The following is a 15,260-nucleotide window of genomic DNA, read 5'->3' as shown; positions in this document are numbered from 1 at the left end:
TAGGAGCTGTTGAGGGGGAAGAGCAGGGAGAAACGGAGCAGGTAAAAGCCAACGCCTGGTTGCCAGCAGGGCACTGCAGCCAAGCCAAAGAGCAGTGAAAGTGCCCCTTCCCCAAGTGCCAGTGCCAGAAGCTCCTCGACCTGCTCTAGTGATTGAAGTGTCGCTAGAGCTGCAAAATGGACACCCCCTAAAAATAAAGGCGCTGTTGGACTCAGGCAGCTCCTGCAATTTCATGAGCAAGGATTTTGCTGCTGAACACCAGATACAGACTATCCCTTTAAGCAACCCCCTGCAGGTGACCACGATTGATGGCAGGGAACTGTTGGGAGGAGGCGTCAGCTTGCAGACCGTCCCAATGATAATGAGGGTGGCAAGGCACACAGAACTGATAGCGTTTAATGTGGCCACCTTGGGAGGCGCTCCCATTATTTTGGGAATGAGCTGGCTAGCCCTACATGATCCGCTGGTGGGCTGGCATCAAAGAGTGGTTTCCTTCGGTTCCGCACACTGCTTAGAACACTGCAGGGCGGAAAAGGGGTCAGCAGGGGCCCAAGCCACCCTAGCAGGGACGGAAGTGATGGAGAAGGGGAAGGTGCCACCACAGTATGCTGATCTCAGCGACGTGTTCAGCGAGAAGGAAGCGGACCAACTACCCCCGCATAGGCCCTTTGATTGCCAGATCAATTTACTCCCTGGAGCACAGCTTCCTGTAGGCAAGTTGTATGCCATGTCAGACAGGGAGATGCAGGAGTTGAGAGCGTTCATTGACAAGAACCTGAAGAGAGGCTTCATCAGAGAGTCCAAGGCAGCGGGGGGTAGCCCAGTGTTTTTTGTGGATAAAAAAAACACGGACAAGCCGAGGCTGGTATGTGACTTTCGGGCCCTAAATGCAGTGACAGAGCCGGCGGCTTTTCCTATGCCCAGGATTGATGATATTTTGACCAGGGTGCGAAAAGGAAAGATTTTTACAAAGCTGGACCTAAGGGGGGCGTACAACCTGATACGTATAAGGAAAGGGGATGAATGGAAGACCACCATGTTCACCCCTTTGGGGGCATTTGAATACCTCGTTATGCCTTTTGGATTACAAACAGGTTCCGCGTGTTTTCAAGCCTTTATGAATCATGTACTGGGGCCTTTGCTCTACAAGAATTGCGTGGCCTTCTTAGATGACGTGTTGGTGTATTCGGAGAATGAGGAGCAACATGTGAGAGACGTCAGAGAAGTGTTGAGCAGGCTGCAAGCCAACAGACTGTGGGTGAAACTGGAAAAGTGTCAGTTTCATACCAAGGAGGTGGAATTCCTGGGGTACCGCTTGTCAGACAAGGGGTTGGCCATGGACCCCGGCAAGGTTCAAGCGGTGCTGGAATGGAAAACACCCAAGACCAAGAAGGATGTGCAGAGGTTCCTAGGGTTTGGAAACTTTTATCGTAAGTTCATCCGAAACTTCGCCCACCTGACGGCGCCCATCACGGACTGTCTCAGCAGCAAAAAGAAGTTTGTTTGGACGGGGGAGGCGGAGCGAGCGTTTGAGGAACTGAAAAGGGCCTTCGCCTCTGACGAACAACTTCTACATGTGGATTTACAAAAAAAGCTGAGGGTCGAAACAGACGCTTCGGACAGAGCCATAGGGGCGGTGCTTCTTCTGCAGCCGGGGAAGGAAGGGTCAGAGTGGCGACCGTGTGCCTTCTTTTCGCGAAAGCTGAACAAATCTGAGAGAAACTACACGGTGCACGACCGGGAACTTCTTGCGATTTATGAGGCCTTCCGGAGATGGAGGCATCTACTAATTGGTGCACAACAGAAGGTGCAAGTGTGCACGGACCATAAGAATCTAGAGTATTGGAGAACTGCGCGAGTGCTCAACCAAAGGCAGTTGAGATGGGCCCAGGAGTTCTCCAAATTTAACTTTGAGATTTGTTACGTACCAGGCCCGGAGAACGTTAGGGCGGACGCTCTCTCACGCAAACCTGAATATTTGGAGGGAGAGGGTGCACCCGAAGAGACCTATGTTATTCCCGAGGACCGCTGGGTGTGTGGGGCGGCTTTGGTGGGGCAAAGGGAACTGGTAGAGGGAACGGTGCAGGATGAATACGCCCAGGACAAACTCAGGGGTCTCAGGAGGGAGGGAGACAAACCCGGGGGTTTTGAGGAGAGAAACGGGGCGTTGTACTACAAGGGAGCGTTATACATACCTGAAGGGGAATTGAGGGAAAAGGTACTCAAGCAACTGCACGATAGCCCCACAGCAGGGCATTTTGGGCAACACAAAACCATGTGGCTGGTTACCAGGGAATTCTGGTGGCCCAAGGTCAGGGAAGATGTGCGTGAATATGTGAGAGGGTGTGACCGATGTCAACGAGCCAAGGGGGAGAGGCGGGCACCGGCAGGTTTATTAGAACCACTACCCACGCCGGAAAGACCATGGGAGGCAGTGGCAATAGATTTCATGACTGATCTGCCCAGGTCCAAAGGGAAGACAGCCATTATGATTGTGGTAGACCTGTTAACCAAGATGGCCCACTTTATAGCCTGCTCACATGCGGTCACAGCAGAAGAAACCGCTAAATTGTTTGTGGAAAATGTGTTTAGGTTGCATGGTGCCCCCTTGAGGGTGGTTTCGGACCGAGGGAAACAATTTACTTCCAGGTTCTGGAGGAAGCTCATGAGCTTATTGCATGTAGAGGTGAATTTTTCCACTGCCCGTCATCCAGAAACCAATGGGCAGGCGGAAAGAGCTAATGGTGTCCTCCAGCAATATTTGAGGTGTTATGTGAATGACAGAGAGAATGATTGGGTGGAGAAGCTGGCGTTGGCAGAATTTGCCTATAACAATGCAGAGAACGTGTCCACGGGGATGAGCCCTTTTTTGGCCAATCACGGGTGTCATCCCCGAGCCTTCCCAGGGGGGGAGGGGGAGAACTGGAGCGTTCCTGCCGCAGAACAGTTCGTTGAAGAAATGGAAGCGATCCATCGCCAGCTCCAACTTAATTTAAACAGGGCGAAGGAGGAATATAAGAGGCAGGCAGACAAAACCAGAAGGGAAGGGGAAAGCATTAGGGTGGGGGACCAGGTGTGGCTGTCCACCCAAGGGTTACCATTTAAAGGAGGTTGTAAGAAGTTAAGACCTAAAAGACTGGGCCCATTTGAAGTCACGCAACAGGTCAACCCAGTGGCTTTCAGACTCCGGTTACCGAACCACATGAAGTTGCACCCAGTGTTCCACAGATCATTGCTGTCACCGTATATAGGGGACAGAGAGGGGAGGGTCAATAGGGGACCAGCTATGGAAGAAAAAGAACACAGCTACCATGTAGCGGAGATTCTCGATTCCAGGTGGAGGAGGATTCAGCGAGTCGGAACGAAGACCGATGGAGGGAATTGTTCGAGACGTCTGAAGATGAAGAGGATTCTTTTTGGGGTTTCAGCTCCTCACCGCCCAGAGGAGAAAGTAGGGGCGGGGGAGAGGGGGGCCCTGGAGGGGAGGTGGATGTCAGGGAACTGACATCGGAGGAAAGGGAAGTGGTAAGGCTCCCAGACACTGGGAGAGAGTCAACAGCCAAAGCAGGGACCAGCAGGGGGAGCGCCGGGTCTCTGGAGGAGGATCTCAGTAATGCTGAGAGAGACGCAGCAGCCCAGGCAGGAAGCAGCAGGGGAGAGAAAGGGGTGAGAGACACTTCGAGCGAAAATAGCGGGGAGGTGTCAGAAGCAGCTGCAGGGAGACCCATGCTGCGCCGGAAGCTGCCACGTCGTGAGTCCAGGAGACGCGTTTCCGTTAAGGAACTTCTTTGCTGGAAGCGCTTCCGCAGACAGCCACTGTCAGACTCTACTAGTGACTAGAGCAGACATGTCTGAGGAGCTCTGTCACACACAGAGGTTTGTGGGGTCGCACAAACTCTGAAGGGGCACCTTTTTAAGCACAAGCAGCTAACCATCCCCTGACAGCTAGAAATGCAAGCACCGTATTTTTTGCTCCATAAGACGCACCAGAACATAAGGCGCGCCTAGTTTTGGGAGGAGGAAAACAAGAAGAAAAAAAAATTGAATCCCAGAAGCCAGAACAGCAAGAGGGATCTGGATTCTGGGATAGCCTCTGGCTGTTCTGGCTTCTGGGATAGCCGAGCCAAGCCCCTTCAGGGCAGCGGGATGAAGGCTCCCCCTTCCCAGAAGAGGCTGTGCATGGCTAAGGCAGAAGCCAGGAGAGGCGCTTTGCTGAAGAGGCGCTACACAGAGAGAGAGAGAGAACTGCGCAGCGCCCCTTCAGCCAAGCGGGAGGAGGAATGGAAGGAGCCCCTTCTGTTCCTCCTCCGGCTTCGCAGGAGAGGCGCTGTGCAGAGAGGGAGAACTGCGCAGCACCATTCACTCCATAAGACGCACTCACATTTCCCCTTACTTTTTGGGAGGAAAAAAGTGCGTATTATGGAGCGAAAAATACGGTAACTGATTGGCCACAAAGAAGGGCGACAGCCGTCCAGGTGGAAGAGTTTCCCCAAGCTGCCCCTCTGACCTTTTCTGAACGATCAGGTTGATGTTCCTCAGGGCGACATACTGGACCTCGGGCTCCCCGGACAGCAGGGTGACCAGCGGCGGGGCCAGCTTCTTCAGCAGCATGTTGTAGTAGTCAGAATCCTTGGGGAGGAGCTCCAGGAACTTCATCAGCACCTTGACAGCCGACAGCACCACGGCGGAGTTGGCGTGAGAGAGGCGGGGAGTGACTCGCTCGCAGATGCTGCCGGGGGGGGGGGGAGACAGGAAGGGGGCCGAGATTCAGGATACACCTGGAAAACGCTGGGAGTAACTCAACATAGTGCTAAGTTAAGTTCCTGAAGGGTGTACAAGTCGGGCTAGCGGGACGGCAAGAGGAGAGGCAGGAAGACAGCGAGGTTCTTGCGCCGGGTTGAACCCACAGCCCTGACACTTCCTGTTGCACAGCCAGCTTTCTCCAGCCCTTAACTAGAAGCCTGCCTTAATGCACATCAACAGTTGCATTTTGAAGCCTGCAAGTTTGGCAAATCAAGTTGATGGGACTATGCCGAAATGGCAAAATTAACTGGGAAGCTCGGGAATCAGGAAGACGGGAAATTTTAAAAAGAAGGGGAAATGTTCATAATGTCTATACAAAATCGTTGTAAGCTGGTCAAAACACTAGCAGGGTTTTAAATACACTTGTAACAAGAATGTATAGATAACCTAGGAAGATGAAAAAAATGGAGAAGTATTGATATGCAGTTGAAAACAGAATCTAAAGGACCCATGGAAGGGATGGGGGTAAGTCAAGAGATTCAGAGCAATCTCGATATTTGGATTTTGAATTGTTTTATGTTGTATGCTTATATTTTTGAAAATCAATAAAAAAGATTGTAAAAAAGAAACTTGTAAGTTTACAGAGCTACAGGGGTTTCACATCCCATTATTATTTATAGCAAATACCACAAACAAAAATGTGAAATTGATGTAGACAGGTCAATTTTTACGGTGATTTGAAATCTGAACTTGAACCCGCTTAATATGTTGGCAGCCTTATTTGCTGAGGATCCCTCTCCTTTCTTTAAGTTAATTATCTTATTTTTATTTTGCTTGTCTTCTTTTAAAAGGCAAGCCATATGAAGTGAGAGACCGTGTTTCAGCTGCTGACAGAGGCATCCTCCATGACTATTTCCATGCTTTCCCCAGTGTCTGTTACAAGAATCCTGCGGCAAGGGGCTCCACAAGTCAAATGCGTATTACTCTAGAGGCGTCACATGCCTCTGCCCACAGATGTGAAGCTGCTGAGCCAGGAGGAAGCAAGTGGCGCTAAGGGACAGGGGTCTGCAACCCGAGGCCTACCTACCTCTGGGCTTCACGGTCATCCTTTGGGTTGTAGTTGGAGAGGCAGTCCAAAATGAAGATCTGTCCCCACTCAGTGCACTCGTTCAGAGCAGTGAGCAACTTATTGATGTTCTGGGGGTTCAGGTCCAGCAGGTTGCTGTTTGGGTGAGATTCGCTGATTTCGGACAATGCAGCTACAGCGTTGGCCACCACCTGCAAGAGGGAAGGGAGAAGGAACAATCCATGCTTTCCAGATCTTGGCTGAGATTTTGTGGGGGCGTTTTAATGCCTAGCCAAAGGGCATTAAAAAAGCTTGGAATTATATAAAGAAGATGGTCTCTGAGCATATACAAAGCAATTATGCACACCAGCAAAACTCAAAGTAAAACCAGTCCACAGTTATCTGGGAGTAGAATTGGGGCTGACCATTTGTGACCCTCGACCTGATCTCATAGGATCCTCAACCTAATTTCATGTGGGTGGCAAAGAGAGAGAGAGAAAGGTGGCTCCACTCAGGGCGCTCGAATGGTTAAGAGTGTCAGACCAGGACCTGGGAGACCTGGGTTCGAATTCCTACTCGTCCATGCAACTCACTAGGTGAGCTGGGCCAGTCCCTGCCTCTCTCAGACCAACCTCTCTCACAGGGGTGTTGTAAGGACCATCATTTTCAATACAACCCTCGCCGCAAACCTGACAAATCTGGAACAATCCTCACTGTTTAAATAACACAAATCTTCTTCCTTTATGCAAAGGCAACATTTGTTCTCCATTTTTTCCTTTCACTATTTGGGCTTTGTTACTTAACCCATATGGAACTGTGCTTATTCTACATGCCCCCTTTACGGTTTCATTTTTTTTATCTGTTAATTTTCTTCTCTTGCTATATAATAGTCCTCTCTGTTTTATATGCATTACAGTGGTACCTCAGGTTAAGTACTTAATTCGTTCCGGAGGTCCGTTCTTAACCTGAAACTGTTCTTAACCTGAAGCATGACTTTAGCTAATGGGGCCTCCTGCTGCCGCTGTGCCACCAGAGCACAATTTCTGTTCTCATCCTGAAGCAAAGTTCTTAACCTGAAGCACTATTTCTGGGTTAGCGGAGTCTGTAACCTGAAGCGTATGTAACCTGAAGTGTATGTAACCTGAGGTACCACTGTATAACATAAAATACAATTTTAAAAAAACCTTTACAAACGAAAAAAGTGGGCTTGAGCCCCATAACCCATCTATAAAAATAAAAATAAAAATTAGCCCCAAACATGTGGAAGGAGCAGCATTCTTGGCTCCCTAAGCATTGTTATTTTTTAATTCCAAAGAGTGCCAGCTCAGAGCGACGTGGGTTTGTGTGTGAGAGAGAAACTGGGGACGTGAACGATCCTTCACTGCCAATTCAGCAGTGAATAAAATGACTTAATGAACAAGGGGGTGGGGGGTGGAAGGGAGAGGAGGGAGGGAGAAAAAAGCCTGTCTCTCTCCATCAAGCAGAGAAGGGGAAAATGTGATAGACGGGGAAAGCAGGAGGGGATCTGGGACACCAGGAGGAAGAGCAATTAGATTACTTTTGTTATTATCCAAGGCTAATTGGAAATTAAACCAAGTGTGGAATGTGGCTAATGGAGGGGAATGCGCCTGCCATTTAGAGGCCCTGAATCTTAGACTCAGCCGCCTGTTAAGTGCCAGGAAGGGAAGGAGGTGGATGGAGGCAGCACCAGGAGGTGGAAGAGGAAAGATGGTTAGGGAGAGGGTGGCAAATCAAGGTGGGGTTGGCTCTCTGGTGCTGAGCAGCACATAAACACCCTTCTGCTGCCTTAGACAGAGCCTGTCCATCTCAGCATCTCATCTATGCTGCCTGGCAGCCCTTCTCCAGGGTGCAAGGGAGGGAGTCTTTCCCAGCTGTCTCTGCAGATGCCACCAGGGACTGGACCCCAGGGCCTGCAAAGCCCTGAGCTACGGTCCTTCCTCTGAAAATGAAGTGTGACGCTAGTCCTCATGTTTCTGCATAATGGGAACATAGGAAGCTGCCTCGTACCAAGTCAGACCATGGGCTCCATCTAGCCCAGCGCTGTCTACACTGACTGGCAGTAGCTCTCCACTATATCTGCAGATGAAATGAAATGAGGCCAAGTGGCAAAGAAGTCATCTCATGCTCTTTGGTCCACAAAATGCTTTCGCTCGTGTGAGATTCTTTTTCCAAGATTTGCCAAGTCTTAGGATACTAAAATAGCCCAGATTACTGAGCTCAAAAGTCTTCCAAAGCTTAGCGATTGCGGCCCGGGAGCAGTCAAAAGATGCCAGACCAGGTCTCCATCCGAATCTACAAATTCAGAAGAGGCAAGCCAGGGAAGGGGGGGGGAGTGAATCCTTTTCCACTGAGATCTCAGAAAATGCTTTTGTCCTGAACCTGCTGGTGCCATCGCTGCGCCCTGATGCTTGCCAGAATGGATGGGATCTGGAATCCAACAATATCTGGAAAGAGGCCCACACCGGCTCTCCTGGATTTGGAGCCGTGATTTTTTTGGCATCGGTTTTGCTTCTTTTTTTACAGCAGAGAAGAAAAAGAAAAGCAGGAGGGTGGAAATGTAAAGGTTTTCACTTAAAAAAATAATAATGTGGCAGTCAACAAAGGATGTCGAAATGATTCTGGGAAAGGAGGGGGGGAGAGAGAGAAAAGATCACAGCAGCAAGAAGAACAGAACATGCCAGACAATGGACCCCTTGCAAAGATCTGCTTTCATTTGGCGTTAAAAATAAGAGCGGCAGAAGTGAAAGGTTAAGGGGGTGCGTTTGACTGTTTTGTTCTGCAGCAGATCTGCAGGTGGGGGAACAGGGACGGGGAGGGTTCAACAGCCCGCCCACGGCTACCTAGGGACTCACCACACTGCGTCTTTGTCCCAGAGGGGAGAGAAAGTCAGGTATAACCCCCCCTTCCCCGACCAGGCAGCCATCTCCAGTTCCTTAGATTTCAGAACATGCCCACGCCCAAAGTGGGAGGAATAGCCACAAGTGATCTATTTCCGGTAGGACCTAGGAATCTGTTTTGAAACAAGCCAGGCCTTCTGGTCTGCTTGGTCCAGCATGATCACTCTGATAGCCAACAATTCAGGATCTCGGGCAGAGAGATAAGGACATAGGAAGAGCCTCCTGGATGACTCCAGCATCCTGTTCTCACAGTAGCAGGCAAGACCTGAGCACAGCAGTCCCCTCCCCTCCTGCGTTTTCCAGCAACTGGTATTCTGAAGCATCGCTTCCTCAAACTGTTTAGGCAGAGCACTGCCATCGCGGCCAGCAGCCATCTATCAAAGAATCACAGAGCTGTAGAGCTGGAAGGGACCCCGCGGGTCATCGAGTGCAACCCACCCCCCGCAATGAAGAAATCTTAACACGCAGTCCCTCATCCAATCTGAAACCGTTATCAGACCCTGCTTAGCTCTGCAGATGTGCTAGAGGTTTTCTTGTTTCTGTCTAATCCTTTAAAGTGGCCCATCATCAAAGAAAGTCAAACAAGGAAGTCCCTGGAATTGCACTGCTGCCCCCCCCCTACGGCCCCCTCCAGCTAGAACAAAACTGCCTTGTGCTGCCCCCTTGTGGCTCGTCTTCCACAGCTACAGGAGAAACGGCCCAAAGTGCATCCAGCTTTCGGGAACCAGTTGCAGACTCTGACCAGGAAGACTTGGGTTATATCGCGGCCCATCAGCCACAGGACCAAGGGCCTCCATTGACCCCCTGGGGCTTCCCAGCCTTCCTGCTGCTATGTCGTTTGCTCTCCGCATGAGGGGTGCAACCCGAGGCCTTCTCCTTTTTCTCTTGGAAGCTGGTGTGGCACAGCGGATAGCAGAATGGGCTACCAATCAGAACATACATGCCCTCCCCTAAAGTACATTTCGCTTCTGGCAAACCGCGTCATTTCTCATGCACAACATGGGAAATAATAATACTGGCCCAATTCACAAGGCCGTTTCAGGGATTCCGATAGGATGAGGTTCGCAATAGGCTTTGGATGCTCAAAAACACTAGATAAAGAACACTCTCGCCCTTCTCTGGCCATCTCTCATTCCCCCGGGGCTTCTGTGACATCACTGCAGTTCAGCCAATGGGGAGACACAAATCCCCAGGTTTTAACAGTCAACCTGTGCTCACTTCACAAGCTTCACCTTTTCAAGTTGCTGGTATGTTGTTGCTGTTGCTGTTGTTATTCATTAAATTAATATCCCAACCTTTCCTCCGAGGAGCTTAAAGTGGCATACATTGTTCTCTCCCCTCCCATCATACCCTCTGAACACTCTTGTGAGGCAGGCAAGGCTAAGATAGGCAGACAGAGACTGACCTAAGGTTACCTAGTAAGCTGTAAAGCTCAGAGAAAATTTGGGCCTCAGTCTCCCTCTAACCACTATACCACACTGCTGCTTTCAGCAAAATGACTGGATCCCCTGCACTCAACCTGCAAAACGTCCACGTTCTCAGCTTTAATAGGACGCTTCCGTCTTTCGCAATGCCCAAAAATTGAGTCCCCACAGGACCGCAACACAGATTTTCACCTTTTTGCTGTAGGATTTTTGTCTTGCCATTTCGGGGGTTGTATATACATAAGGCTTTTTTAACCTGGTGACGGTTAAATAAAGACTTAAGACATAGAAAAGGCATTCTTTTTACACTCCCCAACATAAGGAGACAGTTGCTTTGGCGAGAACACCGCGTCTCTGAGAAACCATCAATATTCATGGGAGGAAGTCTGAACAGAACCAGCTTGGAATGCTGCCTTTCAAAAGCCAGAAAGGCATCTAATTTCCTAGCAAAGGGCCGGCCGGGGGGGAGAGAAGCAGCAGCTTCCAGCAAAACGTGAGGGCAGCAAAGTCAGACACTTTCGGAGCCATTGTCTCAGGAAAAGCCAGAAGATCAAATTCAGAACAGATCGTCCTGAGGTTCCTTGTTTGTGGAAGGGACTCTGGCACTTGGCCAGCAAATACATCACTATCAAGAGAGGCTCAAGCCGGTGGGATTGGCATTCCGGTCCATTTGTTCCATTATGGGCCCAGAAAGTGGGAAACCCGGACAATGGCACAAACACCCCAGGATGAACGGGCTGCAACCAGATGTCACCTCCACCACCACCAACTACGCGCAACAAGAAAGGGAGAGGAGGTTTGGGAATCTGTTCTCGATGGCAATTCTGGCCCTAATTTGCTTTGACTGGCCTGGTCAGAACTGGATGTAATTGAAGCTAGTAACTTAACATGGTGAGTTATCAGGAGCCTTCAAGGCAGGGCATTAGGAAAGTCTGCCCACAGCAGCTGGATTCAGCCCTTTGGGGAGACCTTAGAGGCTAGGCCTTTAGATAATCCAGACCAGCCTTCCCTCCTCGCCAATCTGGATATAACCTGCCTGGAGAAGGGTGCTCTCTGCTTACCTGCTGGTCATCTCAAAGGCTTGTTTCCTGCCACAGATGATTACCCAAATGAACACATCAGAGTCTGGTAAATTGGAGATGATCCCAAAAATCTGACAGCCTGTAAGCAGGGACTCTGCACACAGACCAACTATGACCTGTGTACACGCATCAAGATTTGGAGATTAAGGGGTTGACTAAAGGCCCCACCACCAAACGCCCAAATGTAAAGTTCCCTGGTGTTGGGGGATTAATTCTGTTTGCCAGCAGGGGTGGGCAGGCCTCTATCTCAGCACCCCATGGTAGATGAGATCATGACCGACCAACGCCATCACTGACTCCCCAAATCCCTATGGGGATTCAATCTACTTGACCCTACTGGAACAAGAGCACTTCTCCCTGGTCCTAACCCAGAAGAGCTGGCAGCTGCGATCCCAGTTGGCAGAAGGCGCCCCTGTAGAGACATCCTCATAACTTTTGAAGACACACCTGTTCAGACTGGTAGGCCCCTGATCTCTCAACCTGTGTCTGCCATGTTGCTTTAATACGACCGTTTCTATCGCATCTTTTCATTATGGGTGTTTACATTCTAATATTTCACATGGAATTGTTCTACTGATAACCAGCAGCCACACATCGGACCTCACTTGTGAATTCTAAGGGGCAAGGAAACTTGTGCAGTTTCAAAACCAGTGGTTAAAAATCGGTGCTGTCTATCATCTTAATTCAAAATGGTCTCTGCCTGTACCCAAACAGTCAAAAACCTCCTCCTTGGTCTCAGGAACCATAATGTAAAATGGTTCTCCAGCTGTTATTGGACTACAACTCCCATCATCCCTAGCTGGCAGGACGAGTAGTCAGGTGCTGATGGGGATTGTAGTCCAAAAACAGCTGAAGACCCACGTTTGGGAAACCCTGGCCTACATTGACCAACAGCGGCTGTCCAGGATTTCAGACACAACTCTTTTCAAACCTGTACCCAAGCATGATTCTAGTCCTCATTGTTCTGAGTAAAGGCTTGAAGCAGGAAGATAGGAAGCTGCCTTGTGCTGAGTCAGACCAGTGGTCCATCAAGCTCAGCACCGGCCACAATGACCAGCAGGGTTTCAGACATCCCCACTTGGAGATGCTGCTGGGGACTGATCCTGAGGCCTTCCACACAGAATGCAGATGCTTTGGCGCTGAGCTACACAGCGCCACAATCCTGCGCACATAAACACTTGCGTTAGCCAAGAAACATTATGCCAAGCATCAAGGAAGCGTCCCCTGCGGGAGGGGTACTTTATTTACCATGGGATTGGAGTCTGCAATGAGGTCGCGAAGGGAGTCCAGGAAGCCCTGGTCCTCCACCATCTGGGCGTTGATGTCATGCAGCTTGGCCACGCAGACGGCCGCCGTCTTCCGCACGTAGGGGTCCTCGTCCTTCAGGCACTTGCGGAGCGGCTCACACAGGTACTCGGTAATTTTGTCCACGCGGATGCAGCCCATGGTGCGCACCGCCAGCGCACGGATGAGAGGGTTGGGGTCTTCACAGTCCTGGGGGGGGGGGAGAGAAGCAGGTCGTCACAAAGGTGTTCTGTGCAGTTTCACTCCCCCAGAGCGAGAGAGTTTGAGTCCCGCCACTTCCTGGGACGCAATCAAGTTGCTTCAGGGCCGGACTGCTGCAATGTGCTCTATGGGGGGCTTCCCTTGCGCTTGGCCTGGAAGCTGCAGTGAGGGTGGGATGCTGCGGCACGACTACTGGCAGGAGTGAGGCCATGTCAACATGCAACGCCTCTGCTCAGAGAATGGCACTGGCTGCCAGTTTGCTACCTGGTCAAGGTCAAGGTATTACTATTGGTGTATCAGGCCCTTAGGAACTTGGGATCATTTTACGTGTGAGATTGCCTTACCCTGTATATGCCCACTCAACTGTTTCAATCTGCTGGCATGTAATACCTGTTCCACACCTTTAGCGTGGCCACACAGACTCTCTGGAACTCCCTGCCTATTGACACCAGACAGGCACCTTTACTGTACTCTTTTTAACACCTGCTAAAACAATCTTGGGACACGGGCGGCGCTGTGGGTTAAACCAGAGCCTAGGACTTGCCGATCAGAAGGTCGGCTGTTCGAATCCCCCGATGGGTTGAGCTCCCGTTGCTCAGTCCCTGCTCCTGCTAACCTAGCAGTTCGAAAGCACGCCAGTGCAAGTAGATAAATAGGTACCGCTCCAGCGGGAAAGTAAACAGCGTTTCTGTATGCTGCTCTGGTTCGTCAGAAGTGGCTTAGTTATGCTGGCCACATGACGCAGCTGTCTGCGGACAAACGCCGGCTCCCTCGGCCAATAAAGGGAGATGAGCGCCGCAACCCCAGAGTCGGCCATGACTGGACCTAACAGTCAGGGGTCCCTTTACCTTTACTAAAACCATCTTGCCTAGATGACCCTACCCAGATTTGCAAAATGTTGACATGTGTTGCAACCTGCCTTGATTTAACCTTTGACTTTTTAATTATTCTCCAAATGTTTCAAATAGGCCTTTTTAATTGTTTGTATTTTACTGTTTTATTCTTTTCGTAAACCGCTCTGAGGTCTTTTTTCGCTTAAATCATGCAGTATATAGATTTTATTAAATAAAGGCATTCTCTTAAAGATGTGCCGCCCTGCCTGAAGATACTGAGGCTTGAACTTGCGATGCTCTTTCACTGAAGAATGACTCTTCCTACAGTCGGAGGACATGCTGCCTATAAGGATGTCATCATAACATTGGGGTTCCTTCTGCATGCAACCCGGTCATCGCGACACCTGGCACTTTGCTGGCATGTAGTAAAATTAAAGAACCCATATTTTCCCAACTGCCCCCATTACCTTCACAAAACTGTTGACTGCCATGATGGCCATATCTGGCTGGCTTTTGGCATAGTTCATCAAGTACAGGTAGACCAGCTTCTTCAGCTCCAGGTTGTCGGTCTGCATGCAGTTCACTACATCTGGGAAAAGGGAGCTAGATGATAGATAGAAAGGGAGGGAATGAGAATGTCGAGTTGAAGCAGGAACCCTGAAACTGGAAGCAGACCTCCAATATTCCAAGCAAATTATTATTATTGTTGGGAATATTTATTTATATTTTAAAGGAATAAATCTCAAAGTGGTTTAACGACGCACTAAAACATCTAATTAAACATTGCTGAAGTATACATTCAAAGCAACGTAATTAACAGGAAAGTCAAATACTATCTTAAAGATTTCAAAACGAAACACTGCAGAAGAGATCAACTACAGAATGCACGTTTAACAAAAAAAATGACCTTAAACAGTTCGAAAGAAAACATTACCAAAGGCAGCCAAACCTAAAACACACTTTTAAAACAGATCTGCATTGCCTAACAGTAGGGCCGGCCCCAACGGAGGAAAAACTGAAGCGTGGAAACCTAACTCAGGGTCTCAGGTCAGACTTGCAAGCTGATGGGTATGGCTGGGCCAAAACAGCCTGGCAGGCCTGATTCGGCCCATGGGCTGAAGGTTCACCACCACTACCATCTGCCCTACAGAATTTGGCAATAGGGGATCGTATGACCCTCCTGTTTTTGCTGGACTGCCCATGATGTGTTGGGGCTGATGGGAGCTGGAATCTCAACAATCTTTAGAGGAGGAACATTTTCCCCTGAGTATGCCCAGAGATTGCTTCCTCCATGACAGCAAAGAGTCCCAGACACATGGACCAGGGGTGGGGAGCCTGCCGCTCTCCCAGTGTTGCTGGACTAAAACTCCCCTCACCCCTAGTGACTGGGCACGGTGCACTGGGGCTGATGGGAGCTGGACTGCAGCAATGGCTGGAGGAGAGACGCAACTTCCTGCATCCCTGCTAGAGGGCTCCAGCACTGCGGAGACAGAAAGAGAGGCATATTGGGAAATGATACATAATGAATTGAAAAAAATGTTCAAATGTACTTTCAGGAAAAAAACCAGAGTCCTTTCTGTTGGGGATAATTCAGACTGAAATTCCCAGGTGTTAAAAAGGTTATTTATGTATGTCACTACTGTGGCCCATGTTTTGTTAGCTCAAAAACGGAAAACGAGCGAGGTCCC

The 15,260-nt window shown here is 49.8% G+C and overlaps 1 protein-coding gene across 2 annotated transcripts in view; it reads right to left on the bottom strand.

The window, feature by feature from the left end:
• The window catches only part of AP2B1 (adaptor related protein complex 2 subunit beta 1), a 63,599-nt gene that overhangs the window by 42,407 nt on the left and 5,932 nt on the right, over window positions 1-15,260 (bottom strand). For both annotated transcript variants that reach the window (XM_082201385.1, XM_082201386.1), the window contains exons 4-7: window positions 14,040-14,175; window positions 12,482-12,727; window positions 5,831-6,021; window positions 4,508-4,729 (exon numbers count right to left, since the gene is read on the bottom strand). In XM_082201385.1, coding sequence (XP_082057511.1) covers window positions 4,508-4,729; window positions 5,831-6,021; window positions 12,482-12,727; window positions 14,040-14,175 — 795 coding nt within the window. The remainder of the gene's footprint in view (window positions 1-4,507; window positions 4,730-5,830; window positions 6,022-12,481; window positions 12,728-14,039; window positions 14,176-15,260) is intronic.

The sequence above is a fragment of the Podarcis vaucheri genome, assembly GCF_965113315.1.
Source record: "Podarcis vaucheri genome assembly, chromosome: 15".
NCBI lineage: Eukaryota > Metazoa > Chordata > Lepidosauria > Squamata > Lacertidae > Podarcis > Podarcis vaucheri.
The sequence above is the reverse complement of the archived record's forward strand: the minus strand, read 5'-3'. Positions and strand labels throughout refer to the sequence as shown.